General features: G+C 35.0%; 1 protein-coding gene across 4 annotated transcripts in view; it reads right to left on the bottom strand.

Moving 5' to 3' along the window:
* FXR1 (FMR1 autosomal homolog 1) overlaps window positions 1-18,151 on the bottom strand; it is a 56,769-nt gene that overhangs the window by 21,027 nt on the left and 17,591 nt on the right. For all 4 annotated transcript variants that reach the window (XM_065876563.1, XM_065876564.1, XM_065876565.1 and 1 more), the window contains 7 exons: window positions 17,095-17,188; window positions 6,919-6,990; window positions 6,353-6,501; window positions 6,030-6,123; window positions 5,471-5,587; window positions 3,998-4,168; window positions 2,340-2,418 (listed from right to left, as the gene is read on the bottom strand). In XM_065876563.1, the coding sequence (XP_065732635.1) occupies window positions 2,340-2,418; window positions 3,998-4,168; window positions 5,471-5,587; window positions 6,030-6,123; window positions 6,353-6,501; window positions 6,919-6,990; window positions 17,095-17,188 (776 nt within the window). The remainder of the gene's footprint in view (window positions 1-2,339; window positions 2,419-3,997; window positions 4,169-5,470; window positions 5,588-6,029; window positions 6,124-6,352; window positions 6,502-6,918; window positions 6,991-17,094; window positions 17,189-18,151) is intronic.

The following is an 18,151-nucleotide window of genomic DNA, read 5'->3' as shown; positions in this document are numbered from 1 at the left end:
TGAAGCTCAAGCAGCAACTCCATCCTTGACCCTGCTAAAAATAAGCAAATATCTTTTCGAAAAAAACAAAAATGAGATTGATATATCATACCCCCTCCCCCAAATCTTTACCCCTTCCTTCTTGTGAACTATACCAGTGGTGAGTGAATATCCATCACCCTTCTGGGGTCTGTGGCAAGGACCTACCTGCAAGTTTTATTTAGTCCCACCAGAGACCTTCAGTATTTTAACTGATCATTTCCACAGTTTAAATTCCAAAGCATATTGACAAACTGAAGCAGACCTGTAGTATAATTTGAGCACTGAGCATAAATGCTGAAGGGACAGAGTAGAGAAGTGATTAAGGAAGGCTTCCAGGAGGTGAAAAGTTTCAATTAATTTTCAAATCAATGTTCATGTAATACTTTTGATTTGGGAAGGGTGGGAATGGTCAACAAGTCTAGAACCCTTGGAACCTGAATATGTGCGGAAATCCTCTCTGAAACTTACCTACCAAGTAGTCCTCATTCCCATTTATGTCTCAGTCCTCTTTTTTTTCTCTTTCACTTGGACTAAGAAGGTACTATTTTTCAAAACACTGCTTCAACCAGAAAACATTTTGGAGGAAGATGCAGTACTACTATTATACACACCAACCAACTGAAGTCCTTACTTCTGAGTATTTCACCAACGCATAATAGTTGCTAATATTTATTTTCTAAACAGTAAACAAATAACCCAAATCACCAAAGCCAACCAAGCCAGGGTGGAGGAAAAACAGAGACATGACAGGTACTCACATCACTGCACAGATAAATGAATAAAGAGAAAAATCTGAGAGCTACAAATACATCCAATTTCCTTATTTCTGAAGTACCAGGAATTTTTACTTAAAATTAACACTACCACAAATTCTACAAGACCAAGGCTATCTTCTATAGAATTGTTGGGCTGGAAAGAACCCTGACTCCCTTGGACACACTCACCTCCAAATCATTTTTACAAGTGAAGAAATCTTAAGTTAAATTATGTTCTGTAAAAGCAGCAACCAAAATGTTAGTACTGATAGCTGTCAATAATAGAGCATTATATAAACAACAAAGGGGATCATTTTCAAAAGCAGCTTTCTTGTCAAAGGCAATTTCATTAGGCAACAATAAACATTTGGTAACTTTTTGTATCTTAACATTTATTAAAATTATGTACAATTCCTGAGACTTACATTTAATTGTAACCTCTCAACTCATAATCTCCAGCAATTCAGTGTACAGTGAACAGTGGTTTCTAAGAACAGATTAAGTGGAGCTTTCTTAACTGGTAGTATATATCATACCCATCCAAACGTTTGGGCAGAAGTGAAAAGATTTTTATATAGTTGAACACCATGAAACTGTCCAAATTCTTGTGTTGTACACTATTATCCCAAGCACACTACTTTTTACTGGCCAAAACAAACATCTTTTTTAATAGTGGAAGTGTTTTTTTTTTTTAAATTTTCACCTACTAATGTTTTATGGAATTTGACAAGTAAAACATGTACAGAATCTTCCTATAGGTGTAACTATATATAAATGGAGCCCAAGGGGCTCTAACTATTTAAGGTCAAAAAACTAATGAGATTCAATAGATGACCAAAAAAATCATAAAAAACCATTCCCCTAGTAAATTTTGCTACATCATGTTGATGCTTTATTTATGTCAAACTTCTAGGATAATCACTAAGTATTTAACATGTGACCAAAGCTTCTCCCATATGTCTCAAACAGCATTTTAAAAGACAGCACAGATGTAGAGGATAGTAACAAATCTGTTAAACAACTAATCCCAAGCTATAATGCTCATTTAACTGCACCTTCAAATTCAAAAATTGCCACTTAACTTAATAACCCATGGGCGCAGCAGTTTTCCCTAAGTGTCAAAAACTTAATAGTGAAACCTCCCCTCATATCATCATCACCATCCTTCTCTCCTGCCTATGACTTCTTAAACTTTATTCTATGCCTTTGCAACAACTATTACTTACTCGAGGCCTACTGTGTAGAAGTTTATTACCCTATTGTTAGTCCATTCTTACTTTTTCTTCTACATTAAACAAAAGAAAAAAATTACCACAAATACCTTCTCAAAAAGTACTACGACAATTGTGATGGATATATGAATGATAAAGACATCAAGCAAATGAAAATATTAAGAAAGAGGCCAAAGGATGAAAAGGCTTAAGAAAAACTATAATGACAAACTGTTATTAAAAAAATACTCTACATAACTTTAAGATATCAGAAAACTCTAATTTTCAATTAAGTCACTGTACGTAATTAAGTAACATTTAACTTATTTTAACATTTAGCAGAAGTACTTACCAACAAGATTCCTAGGAACCTGAATAAAATCCTCCACAAATTCCAAAAAACCTCTAGCCTTTTTTACAGCATCAGCACTCTGGTGGGGAGAGAGGGGAAACAAACATGAAATTCCACCTTGAAGAAACCCACAATCCACAACAAAAATAAAAACTGAATTATTATGCTCTAGTACAAGATTCTGCTCAGACCACCAGAGTGACATTTCAAGTCAAATAATTCATGAAGTATTTTTCCAAAAAAAGTCACAGTAATCATTAAACAGCTAGGAAAGAGTCTTTTACAACCAAAATATGTTAGACATCTCTAAGGTCCCTTTTAAGCTCCTGAGAAAATTAAGAGAGTTTAACTTACTTACATTAGCCAAATTTTAACCCAATCCTAAATACATCTGGCCCACACTCCTATGCTGAATTCTCCAGGTGAATGTTAAAAAAAAAAATTGTTCAGTGCTTCCCTGGTGGCGCAGTGGTTGAGAGTCCGCCTGCCGATGTAGGGGGCGCAGGTTCATGCCCCGGTCCGGGAGGATCCTACATGCCGCTGAGCGGCTGGGCCTGTGAGCCACGGCCACTGGGCCTGCGCGTCTGGAGCTTGTGCTCCGCAACAGGAGAGGCCACAACAGTGAGAGGCCCACGCACCGCAAAAAAAAAAAAAAAATTGTTCATGTTGTCTGTACTATCTGCATTGTTTTTTCATTCTCAACGTAAGAAATGATTTAAAAGGTTGTTTCTGCAGATGCATTTAAAAAAAAATTACCTACTGATAACATCATTAAAATTCCTAATCGCTAATGGTTATGATTTTAAAAGACCAGAAGATGGGGGCGGGGGTATCTTCTCCAAAAGGAATTTATAGTCTAGTAACAGTTAACTTCCACTTCTAATGTTTGTCCTTTAATAACCACAGGTCAAGTATGTTGTGTGCTCCCTGTATTATACACAGCAAAAAATTTTAAACCGTATTTAATCCTCATAAACTGTAAGGTAAGCACTATTAATATTCTCATTTTACAATTCGGAAAATTACGCAGGGAAGCTGAGTAACTTTCTCCAAGCCCTCTCAAAGTGGTAGAGACAAAATTCCAATTCAGGCAGTATGGCTCCAAAGCCTTTCATCTCAATTACTTTGTTATACTGCCCACTTCTAACGGTTTCGGAAGTAAAAATCAGGCCTCTAGTAAGATTTACTATATGACTCAAATGAAAAGTCAAGACTTGAAATTATCACCCCCAAAAAACTCATTTTCTCTAATGTGAAGGATGGTCTCAATGAAGAAAAGTCTGATTTATTTTTCCAATTATTTTCCTGTCCACACAGATGTCACAATTAACCAGTGACAAAATATTATTCAAATTCAAGTTCTACAAAAGCTATTCTATTATATGCTATTTATAACTGCCAGTGCCCAACAGTAAGCACTCAAAAAATATTTGAATAAATTATCTGTAATGCACATAAAACAGTAAAATTCAGAAGCAGTTGATTAAGTAACTTTTGAGAAGAGTACACATTAAACACAACCTTTAATCCACCCTACATACATGCAACGATTGCCAGGCTGATTAATTTAAAGCGTTTCACCCTTCGGAAACTGAAATTCCAGACAATAGTTAATATGTTATAGGAAAGTTACCCAAGGTGGGGGGCAAACAGCTTACCTCGCCATAGATTCTAAATGTTCCAGTATCTTCATCTAGCTCAATAGCTGTAACTCCAGGAACCTTTCTAGCTTGTTGTATGTTACTACCATGTGTTCCTATTGCCAGGCCCATCAAATCTTCTCTCACAACAAATTCCTCATGAAAAGCTGCTGCAAGTTGCTTTGTGCACTAGTAAAAGAGGCAAATTATAATTTATTATAAAAGATCAAAAAAAATATTTGTACACCCATGTTCATAGTATTATTCACAACAGTCAAGAGGAGAAAGCAACCCACATGTCCACTGAATGATAAACAAAATGTGATATGTGAGTAAAACCAGAATTATTCAGCCTTAAAAAGGAAATTCTGATACATGCTATGACATGGACAAACATTGAGGACATTATGCTTAGTGAAATAAGCCAGTCACAAAAAGACAAATACTACATGATTCCACTTACAAAAGGTATTTAGAGTACTCAAATTTATAGAAACAAAGTAGAACGGTGGTGATCTGGGGCTAGGAGGAAGGGGAAATGGGAAGTTGTTTAAGGGACACAGAGTTTCACTTTTGCAAGATGAAAAGGTTCTGAAGATTGGTTGATCAACAATGTGAATACACTTCTCAACACTATCAACTGCACACTTAAAAATGGTTAGGATGGTAAATCTTATGTTTATTTCACTATAATTTTTTTTAAAAAAGAAAAAGAACTAAGAGAAAAAGGAAGAAAGGAAATTCATTTGGGGTCATATAATGGAAGGGGAAAAAAGGTCGACCCATCTATTTAATCATGGTCACAGAAAACAGTAATTCTAAAACAATTTTCCAGAATTACTGATACAGGAAGCTCTCCAATTCAGATGATTTATGTTTCAAAATTCATTCACATATCCCTTGTTTGGAACTCTTAAATTAATAAGGGCATTCATGTACTTATCCTAAAGATAAACGTACCCCAATTTCCCTAAGACAGCGTGTGTGCACAAGTGCGTGTGGGAGGGGGTGGGGAGAACACATCTCCTAATAGTGTGGCAGCGAAGAAGAGAACAGGAATACCTTAGGATGGAGAGAAGCAATGACAGGCTCTTTTTTAAAACTGTAAGCCACGTATCCTCCTCTCTTCTTACCCAGGAGTTGTTATAGTGAACCAGTTACTAAGGAAATGCATTGTGACTGATACAGGACAGTAAAAACCAGCAATAAAGTTCTACTGGAAATCCCTAGTGAGTTTTTAAGCTCTTTGGCACCTGTCATCCAAGTCCTAACAAATAACTCAACAGGAATTTAGCAGACAAAAGGCTATGTTTGATAAAAATAATAGAAAAAAGTAATTCTAATGACACAATGACTCCAGTTATTAGCCATAAAACAGGTCCCAAGTTGCCTTACCTAACAGTCAAGTAGTTTCAGCCATGGGACTTGAATAATATACTCATGAAACTATATGGAACACGCAAAAAACCTCTTACAAGTAAACCCACTTACTTCTAAATGCTTAGTGGCCTCTTCATTTCTGGACATAAGCATCAACTTCGTACGAATACTTCGCAAATGCATGTCACTCAAAATATTTACTCTCTTAACAGTTGCTTCACTGGCAGACTATAAACACACAAGTTAATCACTCAAAAACTTAAATCCTTTTTCAAGGTAATACAAACACAACCTTCCATATAAGGCCTTCCTTGATTTTCGTCTACTATACTTCTCTCCTCACCTAACATGCACCACCCCTCGCCACAAGTTAATCTTACTTTGTTTTCTTAATTTCCATATTACTTAGATCTGCTCTTCAAATTATGACTGGGGGGCGCAGGTAGAATCCAGGATCCCATATATTAAGGATTTTATGATGTAAAGAATATTATATTGATTTTTCCTCCTTACTCCAAGAGAAATTTACAAATTAACAACTTTATAACTGCAAAAAAATTTCTCCCACACTGTATTTTAATAAAGTCACTATAAAACAAGTTATCTTTTGAAATATTTATAAAATCTGTACAATATTCATTATCTACCTTAAAATATGGAGTTACCTTACCAGTATCATTAGCTGTGTGGTTTCTGGATGGTAAAAAATTCTGCATGCTCCTACTGCTTTCTTAAAATCTTTATGTGCATTTTCATTAGCACACCTAGGGAGAAAGTAATTCATGGGTAAGACCTAAATAATAGGTTAAATTTAGAAGGCAATTATAATGAAAACTCAGTATTTCATTTTGACACCACCCATTAAAACTTTTGTTTGTTAAAAAGATTTTCTATCAAAGTTTTTGACTGGGCGTCTGGGGAAAAAAGTTCTTTGTAGCACTGAAAAATCCTCTTGATTCACAAATCAATTCAACAGTAAACAAAATTACTCACGCCTCTCTCAAATCCTCAGGAACATCCACTGTGCATTTAAAGAAGGTATTTTTTTTGACAGTTTTATTTTGATTGACAGGCCGAAGTCGTTCAAATGTGACTATTTCATTGTAAGTGGCATCACAAGCAGCATATTCAATGACATAAAACTAAAAGACATCAAAATATTTTAAAAATCCCATCTGAACAAAAATAATGAGCTTTAAATGAAGTTCTAATTACCTTGCTCAGCTTAACCAGTAGACCCTCCCCCTTGTGGCACAAATACTAAAGCACAGCTTAGTTACATCAATCTGATTTGCCTAAACTAGATTATACATTCTTACAAGCATGAACTATGGTGGTCCTCACACACCTGCGTTATTTATACCTCTGGAGAGCAGCTTTGGTGTTTGCAAATCCAGAACACAAATATAAATTACTGGTCTCATGACTTTTTGAAAGGTATGATTAACTATTTCTGAAGTAGGCTTTTAACAAATAAGAGTTAGAGTAACATCTACAGAACCAGGAGTGGAGGTATTTCCTTGAAAATCAGTCACAAAGCAAGTTTCAACATCACTTACTTCCCCTTTCATCATTCGAACTTTAGCCAACCACCATCCACATGGTTCTTGATCATTTGCTCTTGAATAGACCTGACAAGAAAAAAAATGCCCTTATTCCTTCATCCAAAAAGATTTCAACACTATAGACAATGACTTATTATAAGCGCAAACTTCCATTAAAATCAAGAATCAAAAATTTTATTGTGAAGAATAATACAAAGAATAGCCCCTGCTCACCGCAACTAGAGAAAGCCCGCACACAGCAACGAAGACCCAACACAGCCCAAAATAAATTAAAAAAAAATATTGTGAACAAAATGAAACTGGTGTACTTAACATGATTTAATAAAAGTTATATACGCTTAAATTTTACTACTGAAAAATAAAACTGAACCCTCTTTGGGCAATTTGGCTCCTTGGAAATCGAATTCCAAATTCAAGAGGGTTTACTAAACATAAATATTATTTTTTTTTTCAAGAGATTTATTTATTTTTATATTTTTTTTGGCTGCATTGGGTCTTCGTTGCTGCACAGGCTTTCTGTAGTTGTGGCGAGCAGGAGCTACTCTTCATTGTGGTACGCAGGCTTCTCATTGCAATGGCTTCTCTTGCTGCGGAGCATGGGCTCTATCTAGGCACGGAGGCTTGGTAGCTGTGGCTCGCGGGCTCTAGAGCGCAGGCTCATTAGTTGTGGCGCACGGGCTTAGTTGCTCCGTAGCATGTGGGATCTTCCTGGACCAGGGATGGAACCCGTGTCCCCTGCATTGGCAGGCGGATTCTTAACCACTGTGCCACCAGGGAAGTCCCAATAAGTATTATTTTAAAGAAATGCTTCTTACAAGACAGTTTTACATAGTGTAAAACATAGGTCTTTCAGTTTCTGTCAACACTGTTCATCTTCGAGCATGGCATTCTGATGATTCAAGTATCAGAAGTAAGGATAAGCTAGAACCTTAATAAGGTGTATTTTAAATCTGTTATCAGTATTTATAAAATGTTGAAATTAAGAACTGTTTTTAAAAAGTTTTTAAGATTTCTTCCTATTTTAAAATTCCTTCAAGGTATGACATTTAAATCCCTTGCTGAGGAACTTAAATGTACTAAAAGTCTAACAAAAAAATTATACACACATTTAGTCCATCTAGCAGAGTACATACCTTACAAAACCTCCTATGCAAAAAAAACCCTGTATCTTACGTATTCTATAATTACCAAGTATTTTGAAATATAATACATTAGAAAAGTTTCCATTGAGAATTAGAGTTATTTCTTACGACACAGCAGTTTGTTTGATATATTTTCAATACATGAGAAAGTGGAGGGGGGGCGGCTGGGAAGAGATGACTAAGAAACACTCACAAAAATCTTGATTAAACTAAGGTTGCCCCTACACAGGTGGACAGAGAAATCTACCAATCAATACATGTTAACAGCCATTTGTGAAATAATGTAAACAACTACTGATAGGCAAACAGTTTTGGAAAGCCTGAAGCTTCTATCAAGATGATAATGAGAGTAATCTTTGAAGTGGTGGAATACTGGAACTAAAAATAAATAAGCCAAAACTTCATGATCAACTTTACTGCATACCATGATTACAGAAAAGCTGAGGGGGAAAAAAAGCCTATATACCAATGAAGCTCCAGTGAACTCAATTTTAGCTTCTGCATTTCTTATATGAGTAAATCTAACTATTTCTTGACTCTATCCTTTCTTCAGATCTTCCAAAATAAAAGAAAATTTTACCTTTTTTTTAGAATAGAATAAAACTCATCCTGTCTTGCAATTGTTATTAAGCATCCAATGAACCCTTACATAAACCTAAGACAGAATCCAGGAACCTTATTTTTCCTACATCCTAAAATACTCTGCCATCTTCTGTGACTAGAAAGAAACAGATGACGAAGAAATGCACATTAGTCAATCCAATTGGTTAAATATGAGAGTGGTGTAATTATAGGGCAAAGATGCTAACATTCTATTCGATAAAATCAGAAGCTATCAGAAGTTCCAAAATACAATCGACCCTTGAACAACAAAGGGGTTAGGGGTATCAACCCTCCATGCAGTTGAAAGCTGAGTGTAACACAGACGGCCTTCTGTATATGCAGTTCCACATCTGCAAACTCAACCAACCACTGATCATGCAGTACTGTAGCATTTTCTATTGAAAATAATCTGAGTGGGAATTCCCTGGTGGTCCAGTGGTCAAGACTCTACACTTTCACTGCTGAGGGCCCAGGTTCAATCTCTGGTCAGGGAACTAAGACTTCCACAAGCTGCAGGGGAGGGTGGGATCCGAGTATACATGGACCCATGCAGTTCAAACCCATGTTGTTCAAGAGTCAACTGTATTTAAACCACTGCATTCTGATAATTCAAGTGTGTAAGATGAAACAGAAGAAATGATAAACTAGAACATACCAGAGATGGACTTTAAATCTGATATCAGCATTTACAAGATGGGTATGTTCTGGGTTTATGCATGATAGCTGATGAGCAATAAGTTAATATTCAGAAAACTTTGCTCATTTTAGGTACATGTATCGTCAAAAACCAGGAAAACATGAAATAAAAACTTGGATTTCTTTGTTTAAATGCTTATTAAAATATCTAATAATGTTTATCTTCACCATCCTTTTATTCTTACTTCTGTAAATTTACATGTAAAATGACTTAAAAATATAAAAAACAATAAAAATGGGCCATTAGACTCAAATGGTAAGTGCTGACTATTTTCCCTAGTATACTGAGAATTAAAAAAACAAAAAGAAAACCCTGAGAACAAGAAGGAAAGTGCCCTTTCCAAGCACTATCTTAGAAAGGCAGTTCAGCTAAACAGACTGGTATATCTCTTGTTGATCTACAGTGGATGGGTGCCTCAAGCTTGAATGCTGAAAAATGCGTCTTAAAATAAACTACCTGTTCTGTTTCACCAAAGAATAACCGTCTAGGAATCTGGCTTTCTATGTAAGTTTACCTACAAAAAAGAATAAAACATTGTGGACTGTCTTGCAGCTTTAGTTCTCACTGAACATTAAAATGCTGGATTCCATTTTATACTCACATCCATCTCTGTAAACTTCATTAATAACTGATCCCTGAAAGACAAAGCCTCTCTCATAAAGCCAAATTAAACTAAGTTCCTGGCTCAAATCAAAATGCTATGAATTTGCCTCCACTTTTGTGTTGTGGGTCAAATAACATCCTTTACAAAATGAACAGTGTACTCAACACAATAAAAAGTCGTTTTAATAACCAAGTGTTAAAACCGTGCCCTAGCATACTATGTCCGAGATGTAGATTACTGAATTTATTTATGACTACATCATTGGAGTAAAAGCACCTCACAGAAATTCCCTTACTTCAGATTTCAATTCACTTAAATCCCCAAACTATTCCAAGAAAGCAATTCACACTCTAAGGCAATGGCCCTCATTTCTCTAACATTCTAAGTTTCTTCAAATCCAAGAAAGAGCTTTAAAAAAAGACTAAGGAGTGCCCATGAGAGATCTAAAAACACAACAGTACCCAGATTGAAGAAGGCTACAGTTTCATGGAAGAATTAAATTCCAAAAGCCTATTTCAGTATTCTTTCTACCAAATGAATCCAAGTCAAACCTTACTGGCCTCCAAATTCCAGCACACAACCAAATTATGACTTAAATGAAATTCCAGTCTGGATCCTAATGTTATCAGCTTTTCATTCAAGTTAATAATGTTCAACGATGCCTTTCAAAGTTATAACCAAATAGAAATAATGTGAACACCACCAGTAGACAATTTCTACCAGTTTTTACCTAATTCTAAATAATGTTAAGCATTAAACTGAATGCTTAATCATAATGACCTGTTTTACAACTACATGAAAGACATTTATTGAGTACTATTCATATCTATTTTATCTCATTACAATCTATGAAGAAATAGAAAATGTACATTAGGAAAGCAAGCTTAACATCTAGAAAACACTAATGTGATTTATCTACTTACACAACAGTTATTATCTCATTAGTGTTTGTGGCTGATACTTTAACAAATGGGTTTCATAAGTCTTGGAAACTGCCCATTCCCCAAAAGAAAAAGATAAAAGTAATAAAGAATATGTTCACCTATTCTTTAACGTATGAGCATTCCCAAGCACTAAGACTAACAATGCTGACTTCGTATTATGAGAAAGACTAACTACAGACAGCTAAAATTTTCAGACTGGTTGCAAGAATCAAACTGATACATTTTTAAAGGTAAGATGTAAATTATACATATATATTGTATTTGTCTTATAAGTAAAATACTAAATTAAAAAACTGTACGGTAAGGGGGCTTCCCTGGCAGTCCAGTGGTTTAAGACCCTGTGCTTCCACTGCAGGGGGACTCGGGTTTGATCCCCTGGCCAGGGAACTAAGATCCTGCATGCCATGTGGCATGGCCAAATTAAAAAAAGAAATTGTAAGGTAAGGGAGTGTTCTACATCAAATTATTCTTAATCCCTTTATTAAATTTCTCTCAAGGGACCTATCCCAAGATTATAACTAAATTATTAAGATGTAGAACCATAATGTCTGACTATCTGCCATAAAAGATGGAAGAAAAGGCGTATGTCACAAGAACAAAAACTTGCCTGTCCGTATTTCAACCAGAAGACTTCACAATTCAAAAAAAAAGTTTTTATATATCAAATACGTTAAGCCCAAGAGGAAAAACTTAAAAAGTCTTATAAAATTATCTATTAGCTTGAGATGTCAGGCTTCCTATGTAACACGTTTGTGTGTGTTACTAACTTGCTGAATAAGGTAGGCATCTTAAAATAAAAAATAAGGCACCTCACATGTGAAATCACTGGGGAAAAACTCTTTCTACTGCCCTTCCAATATCCCAGAACATTATACTATACATCCAGCTTAAGAGAATCTAAAGAACTCTTCATTTTCCCATCATCTCCAACTTTACAAGCTGAGAATTATTTTCTTAGCAATCTTTTTTTTTTGGCCATGCCACGCAGCTAGCCTGTGGGATCTTATTTCCCTGACCAGAGATCGAACCCAGGCCCTCAGCAGTGAAAGCACAGAGTCTTAACCACTGGACCACCAGGGAATTACCAATTTTCTTAGCAATCTTTAGTTAACGAAATCAACTATTAAGCAGACACTTATCAAAAAAAATTAATTATATTAAATACTTTAAAGATTTGAAAATATATGCCAGTTTTTATCAACACAAAGCCACCAATTAGGTTTAAAAATAAACCTTTGAATCTTAAGACTTTTCAAAACCAACTTTCTATTATAAGCCATATAGTGTCTTCTTGAGGCCACTACCAGACACTAATTTATGTTTTATAATTTCATCTAAGTCTCATAAATTGGCTGGAAAGGGCAAGCCTGATGTAGCCAAACATGTTTGTAAAGTAATAAAATTTTAGAGTAAGCCATGTGAAATCGCCAATATTTAACCATACCTGACCTACAAGAATGGAAAGTTCATATGGCTGAATTTTTTAATGATTATTATTTTTTAATAGAAGCATAGTTGACTTACAATATTGTGTTAGTTTCAGGTATACAGCAAACTGATGCAGTTTTGTATATATATATGTGTATATCTGTGTGTGTATATATACATATATATGTGTATATGTTCTTTTTCAGATTCTTTTCCATTATAGGCTATTACAAAATATTGAATATAGTTCTCTGTGCTATATAAGTCCTTGTTTATTTTATATATAGTAGTGTGTATCTGTTAATCCCAAATTCCTAATTTATCCCCCACCCCTTCCCCTTTGGTAATCCAACTTTGTTTTGTATGTCTTTGAGTCTGTTTAGTAAATAAGTTCACTTATGTCATATTTTAGATTCCACATATAAGTGAGATCATATGGGGACTTCCTGGCAGTCCAGTGGTTAAGACTCCACATTTCCAATTCAGAGGGCATGGGTTCAATCCCTGGTTGGGGAACTAAGATCCCACATGCCACCTGGCGCAGCCAAAATATTAAAAAAATAAAAATTAAAAAAAATAAGTCATATCATAAAACATTTGTCTTCGGCTTACTTCACTCAGTATGATTATCCCTAGCTCCATCCATGTTGCTGCAAATAGCATTCTTTCATTCTTTTTTATGGCTGAGTAATATCCCATTGTGTATGTATATATACGTGTGTGTGTGTGTGTGCGCGCGCGCACACACCATATCTTCTTTATCTACTCATCTGCCAATGGACATTTAGGTTGTTTCCACGTCTTGGCTATTGTAAATAGTGCTGCTGTGAATACTGGGGTGCCTATATCTTTTCAAATCAGTTTTCTCCAGATATATGCCCAGGAATGGGATTGTTGGATCATATGGTAATTCTATTTGTAGTTTTTAAAGGAGCCTCTATACTGTTTTCCATAGTGGCTGCACCAATTTACATTCCCACCAACAGTGTAGGAGGGTTCCTTTTTTCCACACCCCCTCTAGCATTTATTATTTGTAGACTTTTTGATAATGGCCATTCTGACTGGTGTGAGGTGATACCTCATTGTAGTTTTGATTTGCATTTCTCTAATAATTAACCATGTTGAACATCTGTACGTTGGCCATCTGTATGTCTTCTGGAAAAATGTCTATTTAGGTCTTCTGTTGTATGGCTGAACTTTAGATAAATGCCTGGACAGCTTAATGAAAAGCTCCATTCTGGATCATTTCTGTTCTAAATCAATTACTAATGGCCAAATCATAGTCACCTTTCCATTCTTCAAAGAGGAAGGGTTCCTAGAGCTGCAAAAGAACAAGAGTTGGGAATGTGGCACAAAACTGACAACACCCTGTAATACAGCATGACATATTATTAGAAAGAATAACATTCAGGACAAAAACTTACACTGGTTATTCAACTTCCTAACCTTCAGGCTACATGAACTTTGGAAAGGTTAATTAAAGTATTCATAGAGTTTAGAAGAGGCCCTCAAGAGACTATTATGTCAAACTGATAGAATGTGTTTAAAAAGCCAGTTAGTTATATATATATTATATGGGTTAGTGTCAGCTGTTATCACTGCTATTATAGTATTTACGACTAGCACAAAAAGAACAGTAGCCAATGACTTAATTTAAAAAAAATCAATATACTATGCAATAAATTACCCTAAAAAGAATCAAGTTATATTAAAAACCTAAATACTCTTCAAAAAAAAAGGGGGGGGGCATCTCTGTAGAAGTACTAAAATGGGTTATCTTGGAGGCCACACCGGGAAAACTGGCAGATCTGAATCTGGGAAAATTGGCAGATCTGAATAAGTAAAAATATAAATTCTTAATGGCAAAAGCCACTAAAGCACAGCTTTTTAAAGAATGCCTGGGAGAAAACACAATATATAACAGGAACTTACCCATAAAATGTACACATTTCCAACATCGAAAACTACACGGGCAAAAAATAAAATAGATAATAAACAGAACAAGGGGCTAACAGCCAATAAACTAATCTAAAAGACACTCCATATCACTAGTAATCAAGGTTCAGAAAACAGAGAAGACAACAGCTTTCTTCTATCATGTTTATGAAAACTTACAGATGAGATTAATAATAATCCAGCCAGTCAATCTATGAGGAAACAAACACCTTAATGTATTAGCAAAACTATGAAGTGGTCATTCAAAAAGCATTTTTGGAGGACAAAATGGTATATTCTGCTATTATCAAAATTTTCAATATATATGCCTTTGATTCAGCTATTGAACCACCAAGATTTATACTAACAGAAAATGATTTATATAAGGACATTAACTCTTGCTTTTTTGGGGGGGGATGGTAAAAGCAAAAAACAACTTTCAATAACTTCTAATTATGATACACCTATACGGAGAAGTATCATGGGGTGGTGAGAAAAAATGAGGTTAAATCTGTATGTGCAGACTTGAAAATGTCTATGGTATCTTAATTAACTGACTACAAAAATCACAAATAAAATGTATTCCCAATTTTTGTAACTTAAAAAAGCACACATATTCTTTATAAATTAAAAGAAAAATATCTAAAGAGACATCTCTTAAATGAGATTTAAGCTGGGGTGGGCAGATAAGCACACCTACATACCTACACTAAGAGGAAAGGTTCACTTTTTTTTTTTTTTTTTTTTGCGTTACGCAGGCCTCTCACTGCTGTGGCCTCTCCCGTTGCGGAGCACAGGCTCCGGACGCGCAGGCTCAGCGGCCATGGCTCACGGGCCCAGCCGCTCCGCGGCATGTGGGATCCTCCCGGACTGGGGCACGAACCCGTATCCCCTGCATCGGCAGGCGGACTCTCAACCACTGCGCCACCAGGGAAGCCCCACTTTTTACTTTATGTAACTCTGTATCATTTCACTTTTTATATTAAGCTTTGTTACTTTGAATTTGGGGAGTAGGGAGCTTACATAAAGTTATTTGGCTCAAAATATAAAGCACTAACAACCATAATTCCTAAGCATTCATTCCATGGCATAAGAATAAATTCCTAACGCTGGCAAAAAAGCAAAACAAAAAAAGAAATCCACAGGTGGCAAGATTAATTTTAAACTTCTTCCCTATATAAATTTTCAAAAATTTCAAAAGCACAAAAAAATTACAAAGTAACAGTAATATCTTAATTCCAGACCATGATTCTCATTAATTTTAAGGAACAAATTTCACCAAGACTGAACCATAAAACAGAAAGTGAAATAAAACACTCTGTAATCATCAATTTCCAAATCATTCAATAAAGTTTTGTATACAATTGGGGAGGCGAGCCATAAAGATGGTCCAGGAACTGGACAGGATCTTCCCAGATTGAGACTGAGGAAAGCACACTGTAACAACACCCTCAGCACTCCAAGTTTTTCCTTTAAACTGAGCCTTTACATTAACAATAACTGTCTGAACAACAATTTTTAAAATATGAAAAGCACTACTCAGAAATGATCGCCACACATGTGGCACCCTGACACAATTAAGTTTATAACATGCTTTGATTTAGCAAAAGCAGAAGGATGCTTGCTCTAATTACCTAGAGCAAGAATTAAAATCTAGGCAAAATTTTAGAAAGTGAGTTCAAGTTGTTAGGGGTTAAAGTCCTACAATTTGACATTCTAGCCTAACATCTACAATTAACTCAAAAGAAAATTTACCATTAAAAAAATTATGAAGAATAAAAATGGCAAGTAACTAAATGAGTTCATGTGCAAAGCACTCAGAACAGTGTATGGCACAAAGTACATACTGTTAAGTGTTTTTAGATAGCTGTTTCATCACTAAAGATTGACCCATGTTCCCAGTTCTCCTACCCCAGCCTACATAAATTAGGTACAAATGAGATTTGAAAATCTCTTTCAACACTATCAAGACAATTCCTTGTGAGAAATACATTTTAGTATATTTGAGCTCCTTGGAGGTATCAATTTCTTAAAAATCGAAAATCAAATTTTCTATCTCCAACAAACTCATTATGCTTCTATTTGACAATTTCCAAGTTTCTTTTTACATAACAGCAGGCATGTTAATCAAAAATAAATATAAAAGACAGACATTCAAGACCTACTAAATGTGAAAAAAGCAAGATACAAAGAAGCAGTAAAATTTTTATTTTTTTAAAAGAGAAAAAAGGAAGAGCCTGAGAATATGTAAACCGTGGAATGTGGTTTTTATCTCTGGGCAGTGATTTTGGTTTTTTCCTTTTAAATTTTTCTGAATATTTCTAGAATATTCAAAAAGGCAGTATGCTAATTATAATATTTCATATTGTTACACAGGAACTATATTAATGATCACTACAATAAAGGATAGCTACTAATACTGTACAAAGATACTGAGGAAAAAACACAAGGCAAAACAGCAAAAAAAAAAAAAAAAAAAAGGAAAATAATGACCAACATCATATAGTTGTCTCTGCCAGAATCTGTGCAAAACTCAAACGCACTATTGTCTTTAGTTCTCAAATTATTTTCACTTTAGTCATTAAAAACAAAAAAACTTGACCAAGGCTACAAACCTAAAAATGGTAGCATTGAGACATTAATCCCAGTTCTGGCTCCAAAACTCAAGTATTGCTACATTACACAGCCATTACCAATAGAACGAATGGAGAAAAGGAATTCGATTTATTCTCTAACAGCTAAACAGATTTTCCAACAAGAATATTTATTTGAAACAAAAAAATATGCACACAAGAAAATAAACTTGTAAATACATACCTCTACTTCATCTCCTTCACTAATTTCCTTTTTTATATCAGGTGGTGGTGGTAATCTAACTTCATTAAATGGAACCTGGCGTTCCGGTTGCCAACTGAAGGATTAGAAAAGGAATTAACAATTTTAAAATACATTATTCTAATAGCCCCTAATACAGAAGCTATGTAGTCTATGCTTAGTACTGTATATTTTTCAAATCAATCATTTAGCTCTCCCCAAAGAAAAACAACCTCTGTATTAAATCTTTTTCCAAGTAGTTTGCTGAGGTAGAACAGATTTTGCATGGCTCTTGGTGAAGTTTATAAATAGTTAACATCATTGACAATTATATATTGCTTCCAAATTACTCATCCTAAGGTAACAGTACATACATTATTCTGCAAATGAAGTAGGGTAAGTTCAGAGTAACAAACTGCTATAGTGGGATCAACTTATTACAAACACGTTTGCCACTCAATGATTTATTAAGGAACACAATTTCAGAGATTATAAAATATAAGCTGCATAATTTCTTAGTGTACATGTTCACAGAAATATAGAAAACTACTCAATTATTCTGAATAGCTAAATTATGAAAGGATTTAATTTTCTTACACAGAATTTTTCTACAATGAACACATACATTGTAATTAAAACCTAGAAAAAACTTACTTTTAATCTTTGTAGCAAATACGAATGTGTTAAAACTACTACTTGAGCTGTTGCTTAATTTTTTGGGTTGTATTTTATAACTAAGTTGATAAAGCTAAAATGCTTTCCTACTCTAAGTTCTAATAGGTCATTCACGTGCCTGGGAGGTAGAGCAGCACGTAAAATACTCCTATGGCTCCCCTGTGCCAACGCTGGGCAAAAAAAGAGACATTTGAGTGCTTTCTTTCATCTTTACTGTCTAAATGGCAGCTGCTAAAAGACAGAAATCATCTCAACACTTGTTTCTACAAGAAACAGCTGTTGGGCCGATATCTATTCAGGCAGTTACAGAAGCAGCATAAAAGTGAAAGTTAACCAGTTTTCTTTTCTGACCTTCAATTATACAGTGCTCCTTTATAACCCTTCC

This window comes from Phocoena phocoena, chromosome 4, assembly GCF_963924675.1.
Source record: "Phocoena phocoena chromosome 4, mPhoPho1.1, whole genome shotgun sequence".
NCBI classification, from domain to species: domain Eukaryota; kingdom Metazoa; phylum Chordata; class Mammalia; order Artiodactyla; family Phocoenidae; genus Phocoena; species Phocoena phocoena.
Note: the sequence above shows the minus strand (reverse complement) of the source record. Positions and strands in the feature narration are given on the sequence as shown.